Raw genomic sequence first — 12,832 nt, forward strand, 5'->3', positions numbered from 1 at the left:
GTGAAACCCCATCTCTACTAAAAATACAAACAAACAAACAAAATTAGCTGGGTGTGGTTTCAGATGCCTTTAATCCCAGCTACTTGGGAAGCTGAGGCAGGAGAATCATTGGAATCTGGGAGGCAGAGGTTGCAGTGAGCCAAGATGACGACGCCATTGCACTCCAGCCTGGGTGACAAGAGCAAACTCAGTCTCCAAAAAAAAAAAAAAAAAAGAAAGAAAGAAAAAGAAAAATAGCAATTTACAGAAAAACACAGAGACAAATATTTTTGAGAAACAAATCCCTTTTTCATTTTGCATACCCCAACAGTAATCCATTAAAAACACTTTCACTCGCTGTTTTCTAGGGATGGGATATGAAGAGGAAGCAGGGAAGAGAGACCCATGTAGCCGTCAATAGCCAGTACTAAATCACAGTGGCACAACTTTTACTGGGGGAAAAAGAAAATGGATATTTGAGTTTTCGGTTTTAGAAAAGTGGCTTGACAATGGCATGCTTACATCTTGGAGTTTGAAACTCAAGCTCTTGAACATTATTAAGGGGTCTCATCATTCATACCCACATTGACTGAATTCTTGATGGATCTGAAGTGATTTTCAACCTAAGCTCTGAAATTCATTCTCCTCTTTTGAATATAAAACACCCATCTCACAAGAGGAAGCATTTCAGTCTTTTCTGCTTTGAGATTCATTATTGTTTTAGATCATGTTTTCATTTGACTTGTGAGTATATAAGACATTTTATCGTAAAAAAAAATTTCCTCTTATTTTAGCTAGCAACATTGTTTTCATGTCCACAAAGGCTGTTTTGGTGGATTTTGGCCTAAGTGTTCAAATGACTGAAGATGTCTATTTTCCCAAGGACCTCCGAGGAACAGAGGTAATTATATTCACATGAAAATCGTTACTATTTTCTTAAGAGTAAAAAGGAAAAAGTGTTCTAGAATTACCGTGGGAAAGAAGGACAAGAAAGGTAAGAAAACGATTGCATTCAATTGTTATTATCCTTGGAACACATTTAACGAGCACTTGATGCCAAGTACTAAGTTTAGCACATGATTTTTCATTTTGTTTTTTGCTGTTATTTATAATATGTAATAGTATTTATAATATGATATACATCTTGATATACATAATATAGAACATTTGTAAGCAAAGTAATGTCAAAACAGATCAGATTGGCCAAGTGTGGTGGCCCATGCCTATAATGCCAGTACTTTGGGAGGCTGAGGTGGGAGGATCAGTTGAGTCCAGGACTTTGAGACCAGCTTAGGCAGAGAACAAGACCCCAGCTCTATAAAAAAAAAATTGGTTTGGTGTGGTGGTACATGCCTGTGGTCCCAGCTGGTTGGGAGGCTGAGGTGGGAGGATTGCTTGAGCCCAGGAGTTCAAGGCTGCAGTAAGCCATGGGCACTCCAGCCTGGGTGACAGAGCGAGAACTTGTTTCCAAAAAAAAAAAAAAAAAAAGCCCCACAAAATAGATCATATCCACAGTTCAGCTTTATTTTGTGTGGTTTTGGTTCTGGTTTTTTTGAGACTGAGTCTTGCCCTGTAGCCCAGGCTGGAGTACAGTGGCCCACGATCTCAGCTCTCTGCAATCTCCACCTCCTGGTTTCAAGCGCTTCTTAGCCTCCTGAGTAGCTGAGATTACAGGCATGTGCCACCACATCCAGCTAATTTTTTTTGTTTTCAGTAGAGATGGGGGTTTCACTATATTGGCCAGGCTGGTCTTGAACTGTTGGCCTCAAGTGATCTGCTCGACTCAGCCTCCCAAAGTGCTAGGTGTGAGCCCTCGTGTCTGGCCCAGAGTTCAGCTTTAATAATAATTATAGATTATAGTTAACTTTATAATAAGCTTAGACTTAAAAAACAGTATGTTATTTAATTCTTACAACAACCCAGTTGTTGTAAATGCTATTATTGTAAGCAGATACTATTGTTATTCTCATTTGACAATAAATGAAATAAGTTTGCAGAGATTCAAGTGTCCAAAGTCACTCAGTGACAGACCTTGGACTTGAACCCAGTTCTTCCTTTCTTTTTTTTTTTGAGACAGAGTTTTGCTCTTTGTTGCCCAGGCCAAAGTGCAGTAGTGCGATCTCGGCACATTGCAACCTCCACCTCCCAAGTTCAAGTGATTCTCCTGCCTCAGCCTCCAAGTAGCTGGGATTATAGGCACCCGCCACCATGCCCAGCTAATTTTTGTATTTTTAGTAAAGACAGGGTTTCACCGTGTTGCCTAGGCTGGTCTTGAGCACCTGACCTTGGGTGATCCGCCCGCCTTGGCTTCCCAAAGTGCTGGGATTACAGGCTGGGGCCACTGCACCCGGCCTGAACTCAGTTCTTTCTAAGTCTACGCCTAGGGTCAAACTGCTACATAACTTTTAAAAAATATAATACTACATACATTATTAAAATAAGAAATGCCAGATAAGGTGATGGGGAGGAAGGCAGCAAATCACACTGCCAAGTGTGTACCTATGCAACAATCTTGCATGTTCTTCACATGTACCCCAAAACCTAAAATGCAATAAAAAAATTTACTATCTGTCTCTGCTTGCTAAAACAGAGTCATGACCACCAGGTCATGGAAATTTGGCATATTTTATTCATATAGTAGGTACTCAATAAATATTTGTAGAATGAAAACATATATATATATATATATACACACACACATATATATATATATAAAACTGATATAACCAATATCACTGAGTTTTGGCTCAATGACAGTCTTAATTATCATGGTCATTCATATTTATGAGGACTCTAAAAGCCTCTCTGTGAGCCTAAGAATCTAAACCTCAAGTAGTGAGCATAAACGTATCTTACTTAAAGATGTAAAATAGTTCTCATGTTTATGTCATCTGTGAAGCCAAAAACAACCCAGAAAAGCTTTTCTTTGCTGACTCTAAATGAGATTCTGAAAAATGCATTCACAGTCTTTCAAATAATATATATTACATTTACATCAATAGGCTGACTAGTTAATTCAATTAGCAAGTGCCCGTTGAGTATCTGCTATGTGGCAGGTTGTTGTGAGTACCGACAACGAAGCGTCAGACCAGGCAGTGAGGACCGTGCCTTAATGGTACTCCAGTGGTCCCCACTCTCTGGTGGGAGGACCTACTTTAAATTACCTGAATTGTTAAAAGAGCAACGGTTTAGGGATGCGCATGGGGTTGTCACACCTATAATCTCTACCCTCTGGGAGGCCAAGGTTGGGTGTTTTTTTTGTTTGTTTGTTTGTTTGTTTTTGAGACAGAGTCTTGCTCTGTCTTCCAGGCTGCAGTGCAGTGGCGTGATCTTGTCTCACTGCAATCTCTGCCTCCCTGTTGAGCCCAGGGGTTCGAGACAAGCCTGAGCAATATAGTGAAACTTCATCTCTTTTGTGAAAGAAAGAAAGAGAGAGAGAGAGAGAGAAGAAAGAAAGAAAAAGAGAAAGAAAGAGAGGGAGGAAGGGAGGGACGGAGGGAGGCGGGAGGAAGGAAGGATAGAAAAGGGTCAACGGTTTAGTTCACAGTTGATTGTGATGAACATAAGGTGTAATGCAAGCAGCAAGGTAATGGGCGTAAAAGCTGCCTCCTTGGTCACTACCGGGGGAAGCTTCACTGCCTGAGCCACTCAGCCCCATGCTCTTCTCTTTGCTGAAAGTGCCCATAGTAAATAGAGAGGGAGTCTTTGGCTGCACCTCTATGTCAAGGTTACCAGGTCAGTCTTGGTGTTCAATCAGATGGCAACCCTTAGTCTAGCTAGTATATGTGTTGCACTGAACTGGATTGCAGCAACAACAAGAAGATTATCTTCCTTTCAAACCAAGATTCTTCCAGCCTAGGCAACATAGTGAGACCCCTTCACTACAAAAAGTAAAAAAAAATAAAAACTAACTTTTTGTCAAAATTGCATGATAGCGCACACCTGTAGTCCCAGCTATTCAGGAGGCTGAGGTGGAAGGATTGCTTGAGCCCAGGATGAGGCTGCGGTGAGCCATGATTACAGCCCTGCACCCACAGCCAGGACAACAGAACAAGACCCTGTCCTAAACAAAACAAAAACCCCAGGATTCTATAAGCCCTTTCCCAACTCTCTCAGAGCCAAGACTCTCCAGTGCAGCAGAAGAAATCCCTGCTTTTGTGGATATTTCTGAAGTTATTATTGAAAATACTTGAGAGAGAATTCTTGATAGCTGTTTTCAAGCAGAACAATATTCAGAAGAGAAAACTGTAATTTTATTTTTTTTAAAGAATGCTCAGTCCCTAAATCTTAAGAATACTTTACCAAAGTGTGAGATCTAATAAGACTTTATGCTTACGATATGTTTTCTTTGGAAAATGTTTCAGCATATTTGGCATTAGTCAGGAGTTCAGATATGTAATATTCCACCACCCTTTTTCCTGGAACCAGTTTGAGAAACAAACTATTTATGGTATTAAAGATGGAAAATACTTTTCCTGGCAATGTGGTGAAGTCGAACATTTTGCAACATTGGAGAAAGAAGTGTTCCTTCTGGGGCCGTCTAGCAGAATGCTTGGATATGAGATAATAACATATTTCACTCCTGAGTAGTATTTGGATCAAGTTATTTTTGGCAAGTGCAAATTGCTTTTTATGAAGTGCGAAACTGAGCCTTGGTGTTTATAAATATAAACTGTCTTCTAATCAACCTGCATTTACTATCTGCTTAGTAAATGAACTCTTAGCATGAACTTTACCCTCTCAACAAGTTTTTAAGTATACAATACACTATTGTTGACTATAGGTACAATGTTGTGCATTAATTTTTTAACTTTGTGATATACTTAGTAGCAAAGCACCTACCAGTTGAAGTTTGACAATGAGCAAAGTTGTGATGTCACCAATGAAACCTTTTAATAAGCTTGCTTTTGCTCTTCCTGCTTAAGGAGCCGGGAGATCTAATTAGTCAGTCAACTGTGCAGACTTGCTTGATGTTAGAACTTGATCGTGTGGTTATTGCACAGTCATAGACAATTTCTGATTTCTGCAGCATAGCTGCAAATGCAAACCCTGGTCACCCCGTTTGATCTTTCTCTCTAAGCATTCATATTCAGAGCATTCTGTGGCAACCATGTAATACACATAGAAGGTTAATCCAGCGTATGCAGAATCCACTGTTTTTGAGTCACGTGGTAGAAAGAATGCATAGTGAATGCAAATTCACTATGTGAATAACAAATTAGAATTACTTTTAGAGCTTGGTCCTTTTTGAAAAGCCCTTCTAAATCTGCTTGGTTTTACCTTTGTAAGTTAGCGTGCAGTCATCACATGCACACATACACACACGCACAGTCTTTCCCTTTCTAATAAGCATGTTGAGAGCTGAAGGGGTTGATCGCCGACATTAAGGTTTTCTCTTGCTCCAGTGCCCAGACCTGAGGGTGCAGAACTCCCAGAGAACCCTGTGTTGGCCCCTCCGGGGCTGTTTCATGCCTTTGAATCAGCCAGTCTGCCGAGTGCTTGAACCTCTTACCCTGTTCCTCCCTGATCTGTCTGGTAGTTGGTAGAGCTTAAGGAACAAGCGCTGTGAGCCAGGAAGCTCTGGGTTTCTGCTTAAAGGGCAGCACCCAGGCCAACAGGCTTATGGATGCTTCATCTCTGCAGGCTTCCTAGGTGTGCAGTCACATAGAACCTGCAGAGCCTCTAGGCACAGCCCCTGTGGGCTATGCCAACAGTGAGCACTCGGCCTATTCCTTGCCTTATTGGTGGGGAGGAGGGGGTACAGGTGAGAAGATAGGCATCCTCTATGGACAGTTAATGATATCCACTGCATTTCTTTTTCTTTTTAATTTTTATTTATATATTTTTTTGTCTGGGAATATCCTGATGAATCTTTTTCTTTTTTATTTTATTGTGGTAAGAACAATTAGCATGAACTCTACCCTCTCAACAAATTTTTAAGTATACAATACAGTAGGCCTGGCGTGGTGGCTCACACCTGTAATCCCAGCACTTTGGGAGGCTGAGGCAGGCGGATCATGAGGTCAGGAGATCAAGACCATCCTGGGCAACATGGTGAAACCCCGTCTCTACTAAAAATACAAAAAAAAAAAAAAAAAAAAAAATTAGCTGGATGTGGTGGCACGTGCCTGTAGTCCCAGCTACTCAGGAGGCTGAGGCAGGAGAATCACTTGAACCTGGGAGGCAGAGGTTGCAGTGAGCCGAGATTGCATCACTGCACTCCAGCCTGGTGACAGAGACTCCATCTCAAAAAAACAAAACAAAACAAGTATGCAATACAGTATTGTTGACTATAGGTACAATGTTGTGCATTAATTTTTTAACTTTGTGATATACTTAGTGGCAAAATCCTTCCAGAAAGTCCTCTGGCTCTACTGCAGGAACAGCTTAGAACCAGAGCTCAGTTTAACCTGTTTGCTGAGAGCAAGAGGAAGCCCGCCCGGAAGTGGCTTGTAGGAAGGAGTTGAGCAGGGTTAGCGGGGAGACTGGGCAGTTTCCAGTTTTTGTAAGCTGGCTCTCTACTTACTTACCCCGAAATGTGTTCCAGAAACACTGACCTCCATTCTGTTATTCACGTGGCAGTGTGCAAGCTGTTTAGAGCAAAATATTGATAATTGGGATATTCAGTACTGTATGTCTGCACCAGCCATAGATACAGATCACTGGTCCCCAGTGCCTGCTCTGTTCCTTTAAAAACCTTTAAAAATTAAATTAGGTAACTAATTAATTTGTAGAGATGGGGGAGGGGGGTCTCCATCTTTTCCAGGCTGGGCTCAGGCAATCTCCCTGCCTCGGCCTTTCAAAGTGCTGAGATTAGAGACATGGCCCACCTCGCTTTCTTTCCTAAGTTTAGAAAGAAATGCTTCTTCGAGAAACTGTTTCTAAAACCAGCCCTGTTTATTCAGCGTGGACACATGAAACCAAATGTAGCATATACAGTGTTAATAGGGCTGCATTTAATAGTCACTGGGCTACATGGTAGGAAAAAATAATAGATGGTTCATAAAAATAACTCTTTAGGATCACGTTTACAACATATACTTTGTTTTTTTAAGTTTTTCCCTTTCAAGAAATTTGTGTTAATACCCTATAGACTTCTTTCAGCTTTTATCATTGCAGATATTTAGAGGGTTGGCAATGTAATGACAAACAGATGAAGAGGTCTATTTGTAGCTCATTTAACCGTAAAAGGAATGGTATTTTAATAGAAAACTTAGCAACACCTGATCAGTGGATTGCAGAACTCTGATGAATGGGAGTCCCAGATGGATTCCTGGTTCCAGGCTCTTTGCCAGCTGATCAACCAAAAAAAGGTTTTTTAAATTCTTTTGTTGTTGTTGTTTGAGACAGAGTCTTACTCTGTCTCCCAGGCTGGAGTGCAGTATCGTGATCTCAGCTTGCTGCAGCCTCCGCCTCCCAAGCTCAAACGATTCTCCTGCCTCAGCCTCCCAAGTAGCTGGGATTACAGGCACCCACCACCACGCCCGGGTAATTTTTGTATTTTTAGTAGAGATGGGGTTTCACCATATTGGCCAGGCTGGTTTTGAACTCCTGACCTCAAATGATCCACCCACCTCAGCCTCCCAAAGTGCTGGGATTACAGGCGTGAGCCACTGCGCCTGGCCCGGTGTTCTTTGTCAGATTGCAAGGATGCTTCCAGCAAGAGCGGCCTGGTTGCCAGGGAATGTCCATGTTATTCTCCTAGCTTAAGGTGAATGAGGCAATTTCCAGAACTGGATTCGGGAAATGGAACCCCACACAAAGGAGGAGAATGAAGCTGAATGTTTCCCGCATCTTTTTCAGATTTACATGAGTCCAGAGGTCATCCTATGCAGGGGCCATTCAACGAAAGCAGACATCTACAGCCTGGGGGCCACTCTCATCCACATGCAGACGGGCACCCCGCCCTGGGTGAAGCGCTACCCTCGCTCAGCCTATCCCTCCTACCTGTACATAGTAAGTGGGGGGGTCAACCAGGGCTGGGCGGGGGTGAGTTATGCATGCGCAGGCTGGAAGGGGCTGCTCGGCCCTCTATACCACCCCCATGTGAATGAGGCAGTGGTGAAATGACAGGTAAGCTAAAGTTCTTCCCATGTAGAAGCAAGCTTCATTCTTACAAAGAAAACAGCTATTTTAGTGGGAACTTACTAAAATGTGCATTGGGCATAATTTGTGCTATTCCGTTGTATGTGTAATAATGCAATACTACTCAGTAGCATCAGAGTAGCATAAATATTTCAGCCAAGGAAGTTGTATATGTTCTTTGAACACTTAAAACATTTTTGATTATGAATGTTCACACCAGCCTGGCTTGTAGTGGAACATGCAATTCCCGTTTTACTGTTGATAAATTCAGGAGCAGACACTTCTCTGTTACTGCATAGTGACTTTTGGGCCACTGATTGGAAGCTATCACTGACATTCAAACCTAGCACTTATCTTTTGCAACATTAAACCAGAAGATGGGTTTAGTCTTGTATCCTTTAGAAATTAAAGGGGTCCAGGCATGGTGGTGTGGCTTCAGCTGCATGGGAGGCTGAGGTGAGAGGATCACTTGAGCCCAGGAGCTCAAGGCTACAGTGAGCTGTGTTCATGCCGCTGTCTCAAAAGGAAAAGATAAAAGAAATTAAAGGGAAGCTTGCTTGTTTGAGGGCATGAACTGCATTTGTTGCAGGGCATGTGGTGGGAAACGAATTCCTTTCTAGGTCCTATTACTTTATTTATTTTTTGAGACAGAGTTTCACTCTTGCTGCCCAGGCTGGAGTACAATGGCACGATCTCAGCTCACCTCCACCTCCACCTCCTGGGTTTAAGTGATTCTCCTGCCTCAGCCTCCCAAGTAGCTGGGATTATAGGTGTCACCTATAGCTGGCATGTGCCACCACACCCGGCTAATGTTGTATTTTTAGTAGAGACGGGGTTCCTCCATGTTGGCCAGGCTAGTCTTGAACTCCTGACCTCAGGTGATCCACCCACCTTGGCCTCCCAAAGTGCTGAGATTACAGGCGTGAGCCACGGTGCCCAGCCTCTAAGTCCTGTTACTAGTGTGCTTTTGCTGTTGAGGGTGTATCTCCATACCTTTGATGCTAAGAGAGCTGGTTTATTGCCAGATCCACAAGCAAGCACCTCCACTGGAAGACATCGCAGATGACTGTAGTCCGGGGATGAGAGAGCTGATAGAAGCTGCCCTGGAGAGAAACCCCAATCACCGCCCAAGAGCCGGAGACCTGCTAAAACACGAGGCCCTGAACCCGCCCAGAGAGGATCAGCCGCGCTGTCAGAGTCTGGACTCTGCCCTCTTTGAGCGCAAGAGGCTGCTGAGTAGGAAGGAGCTGGAACTTCCTGAGAACATTGCTGGTAGGGACACCCTGCTGTGTCCGCACCCTTGCTTCTCTTCTCTTTCTGTCCACATCAAACCTCTGATGTCGTTCATGAAAGCACTTGGAAAAAAAGGAAATGACTTCTTGACTCCCATATCTTGCTTGAGACTTTCCAGCAAGAAGACGAACAGAAGCATGTTTTGTTTTTAAATTGGCTAATTTAGCACCAAATTATAATAGATTTTCAGTGCGAGTGTAGGTAGTATAGTCATTGGAAACGCCTCTGACTTGCTTGTTTGCAACACTGGTCTTTGAAAACAAACTGAACGTGACAGCTTTGCTGTTGGTAAAGTCGAGAGTTCTGCTTGATTCACTTTTTCTTTCTTTTTTTTCTTTTTTCTTTTCTTTTTTTGAGATGGAGTTGCTCTGTCACCCAGGTTGGAGTGCAGTGGCATGATCTCAGCTCACTGCAACCTCCGCCTTCCAGGTTCAAGCGATTCTCTTGCCTCAGCCTCCTGAGTAGCTGGGATTACAGGTGCTTGCCACCATATCTGGCTAATTTTTGTATTTTTTTGTGGAGAAGAGGTTTTACCATGTTGGTCAGGCTGATCTTGAACCATCCGCCTCAGCATCCCAAATGCTAGGATTACAGGCATGAGCCACCGCGCCCTGCCTAACTCACATCAAGTGAGTTAGGGAAACAGCATAGCACTGCCCTGCACAGGTGAAATACTGAGTTTGAAGTCAACTTACGTTTCCATCTTCCTCTGCTTAAAATCTTGCCTGCTGTGAATTTTTTCCACTTAGGAAAGTCAGTATGCATTCCAGGAGCATTGAATATGGAGGGAGAGGGTTTCCATTTTTATTAAAAATCTATGGCGTTTTTAATCCATTTAGGTCCAAACCCAGATGTCAAGCCTGGCATACTTGTTTATATTTCTTTGCTGCTTGTCTGACTTTTGTGTATTTAAAGAGGACCATCTGACTATTGGAAAAATATGCCAGGATTTCTAACTAATTTCTTGTCTCCATTGACTCCTGTTTGAACTCTTTGGTCTATGTAAAATTTTTTTTTTTTTTTTTTTTTTTTTTTTGAGATGGAGTCTTGCTCTGCTGCCCAGGCCAGAGTGCAATGGCACTATCTCAGCTCACTGCCACCTCCCCTCCTGGGTTCAAGAGATTCTCCTGCCTCGGCCTCCTGAGTAGCTGGAATTACAGGCACCCACCACCATACCTTGCTAATTTTTATATTTTAGTAGAGAAGGGGTTTCACTATGTTGGCCAGGCGGGTCTTGAACTCCTGACCTTGTGATCTGCCCACCTCGGCCTCCCAAAGTGTTGGGATTACAGGCATGAACCATTGTGCCCAGCTGGTTTTATTAGGCCCCAAAGGATTTATTTCTCTGCAGAAGGAACAGTTATTTATGATTTGATATGTTTTCTAGTAACTTATTTTTTAAATATTTTCCTTTTCAGATTCTTCATGCACAGGAAGCACCGAGGAGTCTGAGATGCTCAAGAGACAGCGCTCTCTCTACATAGACCTCGGCGCTCTGGCCGGCTACTTCAACCTTGTTCGCGGGCCACCAACGCTTGAATATGGCTAAAGGACAACGGGTTTCTCTAAATTAAGACAGCATTTATCTCCTGGAGGCTGGTGCTGCCACCTCCACACAGGGACCCTGTATAGTGAATTGTACCATTTTTGAAGGAGCAGTGTGACCTCCCTTGACCCACGAATGTACCTCCAAGTGGCCCCTGTGCGTTTGACTTGTGAAGCTATCTGGTGTGCACAAGGCCTTAAGGTTCTCCTTTCTCAGGTGATGTGATTCCAAGGACGGAGTTTGAGCGTTCGCAGAAGGATCGTGTCTGCTGACTGTTTCATTCACTGTGCACTTTGCTCAAAATTGTAAAAATACCAGTCACAAGGATAATAGGGTACCTGAAAATTACTACTCTTGGTTCTTATTTAAGTATGGAATCTTCATTTTACTCGGAATAGTTGCGTTGTATATATTGATGTATATAACTCTTTGAGCCTTTATTGGTAAATTCTAGTATACATTGAATTTATTATAATTTGGGTGAATAGAACAACTTGAATATTGTAGCAATAAGCTGAACTAGTGTCTTAAAAGTGGCTAAGTGATGAATTAGAAGCCATATGAGAGCAGGCCACTAGTGACAGTTTCTTTTTTGTGTTCCTATGGAAACATTGTGTACTGTACATGCTATGCTTAAGACATTCAAAACATGTTGTTCTGAATGTGGATAAAACTGTGTAAACCACATTATTTTGGTACATCCCAAAGGATGAGAATGTGACCTTTAAGAAAAATGAAAACTTTTGTAAATTATTGATGATGCTCCTTTTGTAATTCTTCTGATTCAATTTTCTTTTAAGCATTTGTACATTAAAATAGCATACTATGTATGTTTTATATCAAATGCCTTCATGAATCTCTCATATATATATTTGTAACATTGTAAAGTATGCAAGTAGTTTTACTTAAAGTATGTTTTTATATTATGCAAATAAAACCCTTTTGTCCAATGTGATTGGTCAACTCAACTGAATAAATTCAGTATTTTGCCTTAGTTATTGTGAAGACTATGATTCTCAACTGGGACTGAGGACAGCCTATAGGAACTGGGATATAGGTTGGAGGGAAATACGTATCATAAGCTGGCAGCAAATACCAGGAGCTTTGCAAATTGTATTAATACACTCCTTTTCTTTATATATATATATATATATATATATATATATATATATATATATATATTGTGTGTGTGAGACAGAGTCTTGCTCTGTCACCAGGTGCCAGGCTGGAGTGCAGTGGCGCAATCTCACTCACGGTAACTTCCGTCTCCTGGGTTCAAGCATTTCTCCTGCCTCAGCCTCCCGAGTAGCTGGGACTACAGGTGTGCACCACCACGCCCAGCTAATTTTTGTATTTTAATAGAGACGTGTTTTCACCGTGTTGGCCAGGTTGGTCTCGATCTCTTGACCTCGTGATTCTCCCACCTTGGCCTCCCAAAGTGTTGGGATTACAGGCATGAGCCACTGCGCCTGGCCAGTACGCTCCTTTTCTGTTGTTCTTGTATGAAGCTATTGTCAACTGGAATGGTTTGCATCCCCGTGCTACACTGAGGTAGAAAAAATAATTGTGGCTGTGCCTGTAATCCCAGCACTTTAGGAGGCTGAAGTGGGAAAATTGCTCGAACCCAGGAATTTGAGACCGGCCTGGCCAACATGCTGAAACCCCGTCTCTACAAAAAATACAAAAATTAGTCAGGTGTGGTGGTGCATGCCTATAGTCCCAGGCTGAGAAGGGAGGATCACTTAAGCCTGGGAGATGAAGGTTGCAGTGAGCCAAGATCACACCACAGCACTCCAGCCTGGGCAACAGAGGGAGACCTTGTCCCCACTAAAAATAAAATAGTAATTGTGAGCCACTGGTTTAGGGCTATGTGGTTCTATCTTGCACCTTGTTTTTATACATTTATACTATCCTTGAATACACGCTTGC

The 12,832-nt window shown here is 42.5% G+C and overlaps 1 protein-coding gene across 2 annotated transcripts in view; it reads left to right on the top strand.

Annotated features, from left to right (window-relative positions):
* MAP3K8 (mitogen-activated protein kinase kinase kinase 8) overlaps nt 1-11,988 on the top strand; it is a 28,071-nt gene extending 16,083 nt beyond the window's left edge. For both annotated transcript variants that reach the window (XM_003938389.4, XM_010349068.3), the window contains exons 5-8: nt 774-880; nt 7,783-7,935; nt 9,090-9,336; nt 10,776-11,988. In XM_003938389.4, coding sequence (XP_003938438.2) covers nt 774-880; nt 7,783-7,935; nt 9,090-9,336; nt 10,776-10,906 — 638 coding nt within the window. In that variant the 3' untranslated portion in view covers nt 10,907-11,988. The remainder of the gene's footprint in view (nt 1-773; nt 881-7,782; nt 7,936-9,089; nt 9,337-10,775) is intronic.
* The last annotated feature ends 844 nt before the right edge of the window (nt 11,989-12,832 follow it).

The sequence above is a fragment of the Saimiri boliviensis genome, chromosome 8 (genome assembly GCF_048565385.1).
Source record: "Saimiri boliviensis isolate mSaiBol1 chromosome 8, mSaiBol1.pri, whole genome shotgun sequence".
Lineage (NCBI taxonomy): Eukaryota > Metazoa > Chordata > Mammalia > Primates > Cebidae > Saimiri > Saimiri boliviensis.